The sequence below is a fragment of the Episyrphus balteatus genome, chromosome 1 (genome assembly GCF_945859705.1).
Source record: "Episyrphus balteatus chromosome 1, idEpiBalt1.1, whole genome shotgun sequence".
Classification (NCBI taxonomy): domain Eukaryota; kingdom Metazoa; phylum Arthropoda; class Insecta; order Diptera; family Syrphidae; genus Episyrphus; species Episyrphus balteatus.
In genome coordinates this window covers 50,500,488-50,516,653 of record NC_079134.1, presented here as the reverse complement: position 1 = coordinate 50,516,653, position 16,166 = coordinate 50,500,488, and the positions used below count along the sequence as shown (strand labels likewise).

Sequence of the window (16,166 nt, the reverse complement as noted above, 5' to 3'; positions counted from 1 at the left end):
GTTTTTTTAGTGCTCTGAGTAACTTTTTTATGTTCATTTGATGTCATGTTGTGTTTAACTTAAGTATGTTTTTGGCTAAACAGTAATGAAGAATTGTTGATTAAAGTGTTAAATTTGTGTTTTAATTATAATTATTGCAAAATCTCAGTACATTTTTTCAAAAATCGATTTTTCTGCATTATGTACAGCTTGGGGAGCATTCGTACAGTCAAACATGGGGCACATTCGTACGCATACGTATGCCCACCAGTAAATTTTCTTGAGCAGATAACAATCAAAACACGGAGTTACAGTTTTATTGAAAGTCAGCTATTACATGAAGCCTCAAGAGGCGCGCCTCTTTTCAAAACTAATGAGAGCAAAAGAGAAAGAAGATAAAACGAAAAATTATCCGACCGGAGAGTCGTGGGCCAAAATTCTGAGACTCTTTTTTGACGTTTCTTTTTCCACTCTTTCTTTTTTCAACATTCCCTTTCATTTCTTTTTGCTTCTTGGTGGAATACAACAACAACAATACTTAAATTAAAAAAGAAATTTCAAATTTGAGTTTTTTGCCGAATTCCTTTGACTGGAAAAATCGAATTTTCGGCGATCTTGAAGCGAATTTTTTCTGAAAATCATGTTCCATAGAAAAAAAATTCGCCTCAAACGAAGCAGAATTCGAATTTTTTTTAATCCCTCTTTTTTGAAAGATTTACACGGATTTGCACACATACATGGAACATTTGACATTTCTCAAACGTCAAGCTGAAAGCTTTCTTCGTGTTGTTTGTTTATTTGAGAACACCAACTTCAAATAAAGAGTAAATTATGATCGAATATCGTCTTTTTATTGCGGAAAAGTATGAAATAAATAGAAAAAAACAATGTGCGATCAAAATATATTTTTTCCTGGCATACTTTTTGTGAAAAAGTCAATTTACTGTGACTTTTCTTCCCGTGACTGTCTTCAAGAAACTTGTATCTCTGCAAAGCATCAGCATACGGCCAAAATAATTAACCTTCTACTTCATCTTCACTCAGATCTTAATAATAACTGCAATTTCCGTTTGATTCTGATTAAAATAAATTTATATTACCGAAGAAAATAAACAAAATTATTGATCAAAGGAATCTCTGGTTTAATTTTGCAGAAATTGTTTTGGTTTCAGCTTGACGTTCTTGTAAAAATTGTTGTCAAATGACACACATACAAAAGCAAAAAGAATTCGGTCTGTTTTCATGTTCCTTTTTAACGCCAAAAATTCGATTTTTTTGAGGCGATTCAAAAAATTGAAAGGAATTCGACATTTGACTCAAGAGGCGTCGTGTAATAGTACGCGCCTCACAGAATGATTATCAAAAGAAAATTCGAAAAAAGAGTCAAGCCTCTTGAGGCTTCATGTAATAGCTGACAAATGAAATTTAAACCTCTATAATAAGTTTTTCGCATTCTATAGTAAATTAAGGTTGGTATTTTTATATATGTAAATAATAATTTGTTTCAGAATCGTCGAATCGCGAAAAATTAAGTTTTTTATTTGTTTTTGTTTTTTTCTGAGTCAAGTTCAATTAATTAATAAATTATTAATTAAATTAATTAATGAATGTTTTAAAACTCATATTTGGCATTTGACAAATCAAAAGTTAGTCAAATTAACGTTTTAAATATCCTGTACGAATGTACCCCAGGGGGGGGAGGATTCGTACAAAAATCTAATCCCAGTAAAATGGCTATAACTATTTAAGCCTTTGACTTAGAAGTGTCAAATTCTTTTGTAAAGTGCAATAATATACATATTACAAATAAAGTCCATTTTCTCGAAGCTGGAGTGAGTAGTAAATAAATAACTAAAAAAAAATAAGTAAAAACTATACGAAGGTTGACCACACCAACTTATTTGTAATAAAAGTATGCTCAATGAATGAAAACTGCATAGTTTGCTCTATCTAAAAGAAGGCAGGTACTCAGAATTTTCTTTTTTTTTTTTCTTTTAATTTGTTTCTTTTTTGTTTTTTCTTCTTTTTTGGTCATTCCAATTTTTTTTGCTATTTTTCATCATAATAATATTCGAATTTTAAATTGTTTTTTTTTTCCTCAACTAAAACAAACTGAAAATTGTTTTTAAATCATCAACATTAGCTGAAACAAAAGCGGTCAATGATTGCATTGCCTTGTCATAACCAATAAAAGTGAGTTCGCTCCTGGAAAACTAGCTGGAAATTTGACAGATGAGCTACCAATTTTTTTTTTTAATTTTTTTGGTGCTTCAATCACCAACTCTATAGGTGTGATATATACCCCTTCCTGTACTGTTTATTCAATGAAAATTCAGCGAAAATTGTTCGAATTCTCATCAAAAATGAAACAAATAAAAATAATTTTTTTTTAATTTGAGAGATTTCATGTTTTTTTTTCAAAAAGAACCCAAACAGGCCTTATATAGTGTACTCTGAACTGTACAGCGGTTGACTTCTGGACAACAGCAAAACAAATCAAACAAACCCATTTTTATTTGAAGTTTCGAATTTTCTTTTTCGAATTTCGAAATTACTTTTATGACGTTTAATCGTTTTGAAATTTTTATAAAAGTTTATCCTACCAAGTGTGTGTTTATTTTATTATTAAAAAAATCCACTTAATTTCATTTAAACATACATTTTTCTTCATTTAAATAATTTAAAAAAATAACTTCTACCAACACTAATCATGGCTGGTGATAAGAAACGCCGTTCCCGATCTCGCGACAGATATGAAAAAGATAATAGAGAACGTGAAAGGGATCGTGATCGTGGCCGCGAAAGGGATAAGGAACGTCGTCGTCGTTCACGATCACGTTCCAAAGACCGACATGGTCGCGAGAGATCTCCCGAAAGAAATGCAATGCGTTCAATACGTTCTAGATCCAAATCTCGTGAAAGAATGCGCACAAATGCAGATCCTCCAGAAAAAAACAGAGATAGAATTAAAAATGAAATGCCTAAAAAAGAAATGATTGATGAGAAGAAACCAACAAAAATGGAAATGATGAAAGTTGACAAGGAAGAAGAAGAATTGATTAAAGGTAAGAAAGCAGAACCACTTTCGTTGGAGGAAATTCTAGAGAAAAAGAAAAAAGAAGAAGAAGCTCGAAGTAAGCCAGTTTTCTTGACAAAAGAGCAAAGAGCTGCAGAAGCTTTGAAACGTCGCCAAGAAGAAGTCGCTGCAATGCGAGCCAATCAGGCGGCCAATCGATCTGCGATGCAGTCTGAAAATAACTTCCAAATGAAGTCGGATAATGAGAGAGAACGAGGACGTGACGAGAGACGAGATGTCCGTGAAAGGGATTATGACAGAGGAGGACGTGATCGGGACCGGCATAAAGATGACAGGGATAAGGAAATTAAACGTGTTGATGATTTGAGTCAAAAAGATAAGGAAAAGGAACTTGAAGCTATTCGGGAACGTTATTTGGGAATTATTAAGAAGAAGCGAAGAGTTCGAAGATTGAATGATAGGAAATTTGTATTTGACTGGGATGCTGGAGAGGATACGTCGATTGATTATAATAACTTGTACAAGGAACGGCATCATGTTCAGTTCTTTGGGAGGGGAAATGTTGCAGGTAAAAATATTTGCATTGGTTACAAACAAAACTTATTGAAACTTTTTATTTTGAACTCTTTCTAATAATCTTAGAAGATTTATAGCATTTGTGATTTGATTTAAAATCCTTAACAATACACAACAATTCTGTGTAGGTTTCGGGATTAATCTACAAGACTTCATCTAGGTTGCTGAGGTAGTCCTAAACTTGTTCGCATCGCCTAATGTCATGTTGTCCATTGAAATATATTTACTTTAACGAAGAAAAAAAAAAATAACAAAAATAATAAAACTGATGAGCCCACTGTCGTACCTGGGCGAAACGCTTTATAAATTTTTGGAGTTGAGGTCACTTGAACTTATATTGAATTATATTTACTTTATACTCGTTGATTCAGTATTCATCATTAATTTCAATTTTGGTTTTTTTTTAACTTGCAATTTTCAATTATTTATACAAGGACTAAGTTAATAAGTCATTGGTTCGGGATGTCTTTGTTGGGTAGTTATCCTTCTTGTAATAAGATTGGGCTAGTTGGCGATAATACCTACAAGTATCTTTGCCAATTGCACTAGGACTCGGACCTAGTGCAATTGGCACAAGTACCTTGTGACTAGGTACTTGTGCAATATTATGATTTTTGCTTCTTCGTATTTTAAAACAAATTATTTTTTAGTAAAGGTTCTAATAAAGACCATTTCAATGTTCAATTTTGTAAATATAATTCATTCAAGTCATTATTTATTAAAAATTAATAATTTATGTTTAATCAATTTGAAACACTTTAAATTTGGAATCGTTGATTTATAGCATTCGCACTTTTATTTAAACTAAACACAAATTAGTTTCACCTTTCACAAATATATTTCACCTTTTAGCAAATATAATTAAACTAAAAGCAAATCAATTAAACCCAAAAGCAAATATAATTAAACTAAAGCAAACTATTTAAACTTTTAGCATATCTATTTAACCAAAACACAAATTTATTTCACCTTTAAAATGAAAAATGATAGTGATAATATTTTTTTAACAACGTTAGCTAGTTTGCTGGCATTGGAATAAGTAGAATAATGTCAATAACATTGCTAGGGCGATCTACATTTATCAATTTTACTTTTACTGTCCATGTTAATCTTACTTAGAACTTGTCATGCGTATGTTTTGAAAGTGTCTTTAAGAGTTGGAGTATGTTAGTTTTAATTTTTTCCAACATAACTTTTTCGGAAATAAAAAACATTAAAAAGCACAGGTTTTCTGTGCAACAAGGCGTTCTTGAGATAATGAGAGTAACGCCTTTTTTTTTTATTAAATAGCGGATGTCCCACCCAACAAAAAATTACGTAAACTGGGATTTTGTTTATAGGGTCTTATTGTGGTTTTTGGAATGTTTCGTTGATTTTTGTGCTACGAACAGCTTCAAAATCCTCATCCCTTCTTCATAGCTCGATACCAAAAGCTTTTTCTAGAAAAGGTTAAATCACTTTGCGATTAGTTTAAATAGATTTGCTAAAAGTTTAAATAGTTTGCTTTAGTTTTATTATATTTGCTTTTGGGTTTAATTTTATTTGCTAAAAGGTGAAATATATTTGCTAAAAGGTGAAGTATATTTGTGAAAAGGTTAAATCATTTGTGTTAAGTTTAAATAAAAGTGCGAATGCTATAAAAATAAACAAATTATTTTTAAAAAAATCATACAAGGCAGACCTTATTCAAAAAAAACTCACTCTTGTTTGATATTTCCATTGAGTAAAGGTTCCCTTGCGCTACCGTTCTCGAAAAAATATCATCATGAAAATCGATAATTTCTCGAAAAGAGACTTCCGCCTTTAACCTCAAATATCTCTGATATTTAAAAAAAAGCATAATTCTAAAAAACACTTCAGTGAACTCTAGTTATTTTTATTTTCACTTAATACGAAGAAAAAAACTATATCCATGATTAACCACTAAAACTGGATGAAATCAATGGTATCAAACCTTGCACTTTGATGCTTCACTTTTTCACCTGTAGTGCTTAGTTGATAATATAAAGCTTAGAAATAGATAGAAAAGAACATATACTCATAAAATAAAAAGAAACGTAAAAGCTATATTTTAAGAAATTGACTTTTGGGCATTTCTCCCCTAGTAGGCCCCATTGTGCGCCGTTTATGGTTGCTTATCCATTTATGTATTTTTTTTTTAACTTCCCATTAATACTTTTATTTTTCATAATTCTTTTATCTTTTTTTAACCTTTTCAAACCCAAGCTATGAAAATTAATATAGTTAACATTTTTTATATTTTTTTTTTTTCAAAATTATGACCATATATAAAAAAAATGTTTGCAAAAAAAAAAACTAACTTTTTGTACTAATCCAGTAACTAGGCATTATTATCTTTCAATTAAGCCATCGAAACCTAAAAAAATATTTAATGGAATATTTTTACGAATTTTTAAAGATATGTTACATGAGAGTAACGCTGATACCGAAAGGGTTAAGTGTTGTGTTTGTAATGTATCTTCCAATCAATTTGTTAATCCTGGCATCCCTCAGGGCAGCCATTTAGGTCCAATTTTAATTCTTTTATTTATTTCTGACATGGTTTCGATCATAAAAAAAATTCGTCCGTCCTTATTTATTCTGATGACATTAAGCTTTTCAAAAGTATTATAATAATAACAATAATAATAATTTTTTAACTTTATGCCTGTAAGACCTAAGGTCTTTTAAATGCATACTGCACGGCATTTTTTAGAAGGAATAGAAAAATAGGAAACAATTTTTGTATTTTTTTATATTAAATGTAAAACTGATTATTTACTTTTACAAGAAGACTTAATTTTATTTAGGGAATGGTGCAGTAAATATTGTCTTGTTCTTAATGTTGACAAGTGTTAAACTATAAGTTTTAATAAGTCTTTCTTCAATTTAATAAGTCTTTCTTCACTCACCAACCATAGAAAGTATTTGCAGTTTTGTTTTATTGTTGGAATTACTAATGGGTCAATATCATTTCCATCTGTTCTAAATCGGTTAAAGTTCAGTTTTAGTCGCTCAAGTAAAAGACTACGCCAACTATTGAGCCTTATATGTATGTAGTAGATCAAACTATGGTGCAAATAGCCCTCTCAATCAATTGATTACAATATTCAATAAATTTTATTTTTGTATAGAGTCCGTAAATGATAATCTAAAATGTATTAAATTCAAAACTATGTTTTTCAATATCTTAGAAAAATTAACGTAGTTTTTAAGTATTATGTAAATATGTATTTACAAGTATTTTTCATGTTAGTTTAGTAACGAATTAAATAAATAAAAACATCTGTTAATACTTATGACACTAAATTATCTTTTAGTAAAGGTTTTGAAGAAAAAGTTTTAAATATATTTTGGTTGGTTTCAGTCTTGATGTTTCTTGGCAGATTATAGAATAATTGCACTTCTTTGTAAAGCAGGTTGTTCTGCATATAGATGATGTAATATCAGTTTTCAAATTTAACCTGGACATCGTCGGAAGTTGTTAGTTATGAAATAGCTTTAAATTTGAACAATTTGAGCAATAATAAATCTTGTTTACTACAACGAAACTTTTTTAAAAAAGGATTGATATAATTTCAATATCAACCAAAAAGAAAATGTTGAAAAAATTGATTTTTGGATTTAAACAAAATTTGAATGGCATACCAATTTTATTTTAATACTTTTTTTCCAAAAAAATTATCTATGAAAAATTAGTTTTTCAAAAAAAGGCTCTAAAAAGGCGTACAAAAACAGCTTAGAAACCTTACGATTAAGTTATTCCTCTCGGAGGATTCTAAAAGCCAAAAGTTTTTTTTTATTCATAAAACAATCAGTAATTGCAGAATTTCATTAATTTTATATTATTCTATCTTTTTAGGAATTGACATCAAAGAGCAAAAGCGAACCCAAAGCAAATTTTATGGTGATCTATTGGAAAAAAGACGAACTGAAGCTGAAAAAGAACAAGAAAAAGTTCGATTGAAGAAAGTTAAACGCAAAGAAGACAAACAAAAATGGGATGATCGTCATTGGTCTGAGAAGGATCACGATGAAATGACCGAACGTGATTGGCGTATTTTCCGCGAGGACTACAGCATTACGATCAAGGGTGGTAAGATACCAAATCCTATACGAAATTGGAAAGAATCCGGATTTCCCAAAGAAATCACAGACATCATCGACAATGTTGGCTACAAAGAACCTACACCCATTCAGCGGCAGGCTATTCCAATTGGTCTACAAAATCGCGATATTATTGGTGTGGCCGAGACTGGTTCCGGTAAGACACTGGCTTTTCTTATTCCATTATTGTCTTGGATTCAATCGCTTCCCAAAATTGAACGTCTGGAAGATGTAGATCAAGGACCATATGCTATCATTATGGCTCCAACTCGTGAATTGGCTCAGCAAATTGAAGAAGAAACAATTAAATTTGGTCAACCTTTGGGCATACGGACGGTTGTAGTTGTGGGTGGTTTGTCAAGAGAAGAACAAGGTTTCCGTTTACGTTTGGGATGTGAAATCGTTATTGCAACACCTGGTCGTCTTATTGATGTCTTGGAAAATCGATATCTTGTGCTGAATCAGTGTACATACATTGTTCTCGATGAAGCTGACAGAATGATAGACATGGGTTTCGAACCGGATGTTCAGAAGATTCTTGAATACATGCCAGTTACAAATCTGAAGCCCGACACCGAAGAGGCCGAAGATGCTAGCAAACTCATGGAAAACTTTTACTCGAAAAAGAAATATCGCCAAACTGTGATGTTTACGGCTACAATGCCTCCGGCAGTTGAACGTTTGGCGCGTTCCTATTTACGAAGACCCGCAACTGTATACATTGGATCAGTCGGTAAACCAACAGAGCGTACAGAACAAATTGTATACATGATGGGCGAGAACGACAAACGCAAGAAATTGATGGAGATTCTTTCGAGAGGTATCGAACCACCAGTTATTATTTTCGTCAATCAAAAGAAAGGTGCCGACGTATTGGCCAAGGGTCTTGAGAAACTCGGTTACAATTCGTGTACATTGCACGGTGGTAAAGGCCAAGAACAGAGAGAATATGCATTGGCAGCTCTTAAGAGTGGTGCCAAAGACATGTTGGTTGCAACAGATGTTGCTGGTCGTGGTATCGATATTAAGGATGTTTCCTTGGTTATCAATTACGACATGGCTAAATCTATTGAAGATTATACCCATCGTATTGGTCGTACTGGTCGTGCGGGTAAAACTGGTATGGCTATTAGTTTCGTCACCAAAGATGATAGTCAGTTGTTCTATGATTTGAAACAATGTGTAATGGCAAGTCCCGTTTCGACGTGTCCACCAGAGTTGATAAATCATCCAGATGCACAGCACAAGCCGGGCACTGTGGTGACCAAAAAGCGAAGGGAAGAGAAAATATTTGCATAGTTTAAGAACAATTAATATGAGCAATTTATATGTGTGTAATGATATACTTTAGAGACAGAAAAAAAAAGAAACAAAACAAATAAAATATTTTATTTTTGTTTAAAAAGATGGTTTTTCTATTGGGGAATGGATTATGGTTTTTTGTTTTCTTTGCAAAACAATTTCACCGCCATTGAAAAATTAAGTGTCGTGGTGGGTATAAAATATTGTTTTAGATTTTGGTTTACAGCACAGGGGGTCTATTACGTAATACGAAACGAGCGGCAAATAAACGATAATGAAGTAAACGATAGTTACGACAAAGAGCGATTATGAAAAACGAGAAAGTCGTAAGGCCAAACTAAACCGAATAAAATTTTTTTTTGAGGCTCACATAATATTCTACCAGCAGACGAAACAATATTATTACACCTAAACGAAAGCCAATCGATAGGAAAATGGCAGTTGAAATAAAACGATAATCGTAATACGAAATCGCGTTTGAACGATAACGAAGTATAGTTTCAACGATAATCGGTTTACAAAATAGGGCACCAGCTCGCGTTATATAAAGCGCTCCGGCTCCCGTTATATTACATTGACTTATACCACTTTCAAATAATGTGTGTACAATACATGCTAAAAATTGTTTCAATAATCACCGAGGTATTTGTACTTTCCAAAGGTACCATGAGAAATAATAATCAGTGTGTAATTAAAGCTCCAAAAACGGTCATATTAGGGAACCGGGCCGAACAGCTCCTATTTTGATGATTTTTTTTTCAAATATCGGCAGTTAAAAATACTTTAACTTCACTAGATTAAAAATATGTACTTACCAGTCTTTTAGAATCAATATCGATACCTTCCGTAAAATTGTGAAAACGATAAGTTTTCTAGAATAAAGTTTTTTTTTTTGAATCCTGAACAATTATAAAAATGTCGTACATTCGTACGGAAAGGTATCGATTTATAATGAGTTAGAACACAAATATTAAAAAAGAAACAGAATTAATACAACCTTTTTAACTAATTTTTAATTTATATTTATTGAAGATCTTTGGCTAATAGTTTTTCATTTTAACAATTATCAAATGTGATCATTGGTTACATGGAAACAACAGCTAATAAATAAATGGATGTGCATATATGTATTTTAAAACTCACAAAATATTAATGATAAACTAAAACTTTTTATACACAACGCCAACATTTGCAACCATAACGTACCTTTTTCAATAGCTAAAAGTTCCTAATACATATAATTTAGTTTGAACTTCTATGTTTAGAACACCATTTCTTCATAAACCACCCAATTAACTTCGTTTTTAGTTAATAGACAAGAATATATGCTATAAGCTTTTCAAAAATATGTTTTCTGGTACTTTAGGCATTGCCGTTTTGTTCAAATTTTGTTTTTCTTTTAAAGTCATTATGCCATAACATTTGATTGTTCTAGAAAAGACTTTTTAGTTTTGTCATCCTTCTTACTCTTAGAGCCAATTTTTCAATAGCCAGATAAACCCCAGTTAAGGCTTATTCCTACGTATAAAAGTTTTTTTTTATATTGACATATATTCTTCTGATAGTCTTATTGAATAATTTCTCTTATTTGTCGTGTTCTATTGGATAGATTCAGATACGTGTTCAGTACAGTCATCATGAATTAATTAGAACGACTAATATCCCTACATATTAAAGTATGTACTCCAAAAGACAACATCATACAACATTCCCATAGGACTGCGAACTAAGAAGAAAATAGGCCCTAAGAACCCTTGGTACAAGCAAATCCAATTCCAATTTTGGACGTTTCGCCAAATAAAGAGATTCTTTCTTCCGCCGCACTACGCGAATGTGGAACGACTTTCCCGTCTCTGTTTTTCCATCCCATTTCAAAACTCAGACCTTCAAAACTAATATATTTTCCTAATGCTCGTACTGTGATCATCATATTAAGGGTGGATTAATCCTTTAAGTGCTAATCCCGACAAACAATTTTGGCTCTATAAAGCTTTACAGATGCAATTGTTGCTTCTGTAAAGCATTATAGAAGTAAATTGTTAGTAGGGATTATAAAAAAAACAGGTTCGAACAACAGCTCTTTTGTTTTAAATACATGGAACGAATCAAAATGGGTTTTAATATGGCAAAATATTTAACAAAAATTTTGTTTGTGGAAACTCATATTCTTATAAATTCTTAACAATTGCTATTTATGGAAGGCACATAATTTAAATTTCAATCGTAACGTCCATTTTAATAATTTTTGATTGATTTGTGGAGTAAAAGTAAAATTAAAAAAAAAGCAAAGGTGGGGTCAAATAAATTATTTTTATCATTCTTTTACCTTTTTCTTTTAAAAATACAGTGACAATCTTCGTTTGGCTCGTTCCCAATGTAGTATGTGCTGAACAATTATAGGAATTACCAAAAAACAACCCTATAAGTCCTTTATTTGAATTTATTTTGTTTAAGATGTGTTTAATATAATTCATTAAAATTTTTGCACGCCCAATTAATGAAAAATTTGTCCCTTAGTCAAAACAAACGCATTTCAAATTACTTTTTAAATTAAATAAATTTTATTAACAACAGTTTTATTATAATCATGAATCCAATTGGTTCCTTATCTCTTTGTACACTTATACTAATTAAATAATTTTGTTAACATTTATTTACATCATTTCCAATTTCTTCAAATTAAAAATCTCTTCGAAGCAAAGTCATCAAATCTCCAATATAAGTCTGCGCCATTTGAAGTGTCTCAAATTTCGATAACTTCCTATCATTTCCCAACGAGGGAACCACATCTCGCAGCTTATCAAAAGCATCATTCAGGCTATTCATTCTTCGACGTTCTCTGGCATTAGCCGCCAATCGACGTTTCTTCAAAACTTCTCCACTGCAATTAGGATTAGAATTGTTGTGATGTAAATTCTTGTATTTTTGAATTTTCGTTTTAATATGAAGATTATTTTTTTGAATCTGGTGCACTGAGTCCGATGACGGTTGTGTTGAATAGACGTCCAAGGAATCGTAATGATGGTAATCGGGGCTTACTTCGAAATATAAATCGGACATATTTGTATCCGACAAACTATCACTATACTCGAGATTATACATTATTTCTAAATCTCCACAACGTTGCGGAGGATTTACGTAATATTGTTCACTGTATCCGGACATCATTTTGTATAATATGGTTAAAGTGTGATCACTTCAATCAATCGAAGTTAACTGACAATCTTTCCAATCCACTTGGTCCTATTTATTTGGTTTTTCCAAAATCCAAGGATCCCAAAAATTTTGACCTGCATACATATGATTTTTTTTTTCTACTCCAAGTCAAGGTAAAAGGATGGGTAGTACAGAGGTATATTTTTCTTTTACCAGAGATCATCTTAAATGACTTGTGGTCGAACCATTTAATTTGTTTTAATTTTTTTCCCTTATCTCGTTACATTTGTTACGCTCTTTTCTTTACTTTTTGTTCGTTTTGTATTCTTTTTGATTCTTTGAGAGTTGAGGTGGTTGTGGTTTTAAGCATTTAAAAAAGACTTTCGCTTTCTCATGAAGAACAAGTAGAATACAGTTAAGTGTAAATTGTCTTTTTGTTTTTGAATGAGATAAGTGACAAAAATGTTACACTGGACTTTTGGAATTCCATATTGATACATTGTTGAACGAGAGTGATTATAAAAATTGAATACGTACATTCCTGTAAAAAAGTTATAATTTCCTTATTTACTGTTCACAATCATAGCCTGTCTTTTGAGGAAGTTAGTTCTATTTTGCCCATTTTTTTTTTAAATTTTCTTGTTCGTTTTAGAGTCAACCTTTTGATAGGTTACGATCTCTTGATAAGTATATTAAAATTCATAAATAACTGTTATAATCAAGTTCGAATGTCAGCTCTTTTGTTTCAAATAAATAAAATAAAACAAAATAGTTTATTGAAGGTTTTGGGGCTGGCAACAATATATATGTTATATATGTTTTTAAGGTTTGCTTATACATATATCTAGGTATACCTATTAGGTTCAGGCCCATTAGCTGATTCAAAAAATAAATCCTTTAAATATTGTGGCTAGTTCCAATGAGTTTATATCATACATAGTTTTTTGCAGACCCTAATAACGTTCAACTTTGCTCAGAGTTTGCCATTCGATTTGATAACATAAGTTTACAAAAAAAAAAAATAAAAAAATTTAGACAACAAATATCTATACTCTTCGTATAGATTAAAATCCAGAAAACTCGAAAATCTTATATAAAAAAATGTTTATGATATGTTTTCGGGATATGATTTTCCAAGTTTCTTGTCTTTATTTTTCCAAGCCGTAAGAAAATAACCAATAAAAAAAAACCTGCTTATAAAAAGTAAGACCAAAACACAGTAGATTTTGAAAGTCCATATTTATCCAATTCTAGGCTTATTCAATTTTTGTGACCATAATGTTAAAAGAAAAAGTATATTCTTTTCTTTTTCAATATCTATGATTGTTTAAGGTATTATAGTCCAGTAATTTTAGGTTTAATCTGCGGAAAAATTCTTACTGGGCTCGATTTTGGTATAGACCTTCGTTACGGCGTTGTAATGAAGATGTGAAAATCGACATTGATACCGCGCCGGCGCGGCGTTAGAAGTTATAGAGGTCAAAAGGTCACGAAAATAAGTTTTTCGCATATATCTCGCGACCTGTTGCTCGGAGGTCAATAGGGGTCTCTGTTTGTCATAAAATTATCTACAAATATTGCCAGTAGGAATTTTTCCGCAGATTGGGGAAAAAAATGCCTAAAATTACTGGACTATTATTTAGGCCCATTTGCTCATACTAGTCATAAATTCTCATCTTAGCTAGGTCGAACATAACTCTTGTGTTTTACTTAGTTTATTCTAAGTTGCTAAAAAATATTTATGTTTAACCTAGCAATGATTTACTTTCATGATATAAATCGCTGAAAACTTCAAATTCAAAAGTCAAATCAATAGAAACGTCAAATAATTTAAATAGATTTTGAGCAATTTAGCAATTAATATACAACAATATCGTTAAATTTTCAAGTTTGTGTCTTTATCTTGCGGAATAAAAGTGTAAAAAAGTATATTTGAGCCAAAAATAAGTGTTAATTGGTTAAACAAAAATTATTCGTGTGTGTGTGTAAATGTGCTGGTGTGTCAAAATTAGTCAATAAAATATGACAGCAAAATAGTGCCTCATACAAAAAACTGTGGTGTAAATTGTACCATCTGTGGATGGTTTAAGTTAATGAATGTAAGTTTATTTTTATTAAATTGATAATAATTCATGTCCTTTGTACTACCGACATCAATTTTTGAGCGACATTCTTGCTTTTTTCATAAAATAAAAGTGCCTAGGTAGAACATAACAGCTTAAGTTCTACTATTTCTTCCCCCTAAGTTATGTTAAACTTAGAGGAATTTATAACACAGTTTGAAGTTCGTGCAAACCGTAATGTAGAACTTAAGGGTTTATGTTACACATAAATATTTAAGACTCGTTTCAGCAAATGGGCCTTAATTATATATTAATTATTTCTTTTCTTTTGAAAAGTTTTTGAAAAATATTTTATTATTTTTAATTTTAATTTTTAAAAATTTTTAAATTGTTTTCCAAGTTATAGACTAAAAACTCGAAAACTAACAAAGAGTGAAATTTTTTACAAAAATGGTAATATATTTAAAAACTATCCATAGATTTTAAAGACAAGTATCTTGCAATCAAGAATCAGCCTACAGATACAAAATTTAAAACTACGAGAAATCGAAAGATTTTGAATTTTTTTTTTGTCAGAAATTTTCTTTAAAAAGTTGATTCTTTTAAAATGTTTTGATTTATTGCACTTAAACATTTGAAGTGATCCAGAAAAACTATTCTAGAGTTTTTTGCTTGTTTATTTAGATTGGTCATTTATTACTCAAGATATAGCCCGAATATTAAGTATGCTCGAAAAAAAACAACGACAAGAAACTTTTGAAAATCATATCTCGAAAACGTCCCTAAGGTCAAAGTACGTTAGAAAAAAAATAGTGGTATTGAATGTCCGTTTTGGCTGTAATCCAATATTTTGTCAAATTATTTCAGTAGATAAACTTTGGAAACATTCAAATTATTCCTTTCCTTTATTTCCTATGATTTAATTCAAAATAAACTCTGCTGTAGGTACCTTTTTTATTTCTCTTTTTTTCCAAAACCAAAATCGCTATTTCTTTTGATAAGTGTAAACTTTTCAAAAAGAGAATTCATCAGACGAAGACAAATACGGATCGTGGGGACGGAAATTTGTAGTTCAACATTTGGTTTCCTTTAAAAAAATCTGAGAGTGTTAAGCCTCTTAAACCCCCCTTAATACATCTTGTAAAATAAGTGATACCAAACGAAAGCTGGATGCAAAACAAAGCTTTTATACTTTTACTTTACATTCCGAAATATATTCATATTCAATGTCCATATCATATCCATTAAAAATTTTATTTATTTGTGTAGTCTTTTCCAAATGTATCTAGCTATAATAAATGAATTTATTATTAATAAATTATTATTAATTAATGCATTAACCAACCCATAAAACACATTTCTTATACTTTGAATATATTTTCGAAAATAAAGAAAATAAAAAATGAGGATAAGATACATATTTCTATTTTTTTTTTGTATTTAAATCCAACATGTAAGTAGAGTAGAAGATGGAAGTGACCTAAATCAAACACAAACAAACTAACAGTAAGGCGTAGACGGAAGGCGTTATTTCGGAAAAACAAAGCATCCCTCTTGCGGATCTATCAAAACAAAATATCCGGTAAGAAGGCAATCACTGTTTTCAAATCCTCTTTAGAAAAAAAAAAAAATATTATGAGAACAAAATTCTCATGTAAAAATGTTTGATTGCCAAGGTTTAGCTAATTGGAAGATAAATTATACAGGAAGTCAGCATCCTAGAGAGCAGGGAGGTGTAACTATACTTACTTTATTTAATGTTTTGTTTTTGGAAAAAAATCAATTTAAAATGCATTTGTAGCAAAACAAATAAAAAGCGTATGTAGGTGTATTCTTTTAGGCAAATATTATTCGAATCTTACAAAACTTGGTGCATTTTGGATTTTAAACCATTCCAACTTGTTATTTTCAAAAACATACAAAATACATATTTTTCAAGCGTATAC

At 30.8% G+C, this 16,166-nt stretch overlaps 1 protein-coding gene across 1 annotated transcript; it reads left to right on the top strand.

Moving 5' to 3' along the window:
- The first annotated feature begins 2,567 nt into the window (after window positions 1-2,567).
- LOC129905706 (probable ATP-dependent RNA helicase DDX23) lies at window positions 2,568-9,069 on the top strand. The gene is made up of 2 exons (XM_055981247.1): window positions 2,568-3,584; window positions 7,455-9,069. Exons 1-2 carry the CDS (start codon window positions 2,690-2,692, stop codon window positions 8,996-8,998), a joined length of 2,439 nt encoding a protein of 812 aa, XP_055837222.1. The 5' UTR covers window positions 2,568-2,689; the 3' UTR covers window positions 8,999-9,069.
- The last annotated feature ends 7,097 nt before the right edge of the window (window positions 9,070-16,166 follow it).

Excerpts from the sequence above, each read along its gene's own strand:
- LOC129905706 (XM_055981247.1), top strand. The coding sequence starts at position 2,690 with ATGGCTGGTGATAAGAAACGCCGTTCCCGATCTCGCGACAGATATGAA. Across the intron at positions 3,585-7,454 it reads TGGGAGGGGAAATGTTGCAG|GAATTGACATCAAAGAGCAA; the intron begins GTAAAAATATTT and ends CTATCTTTTTAG.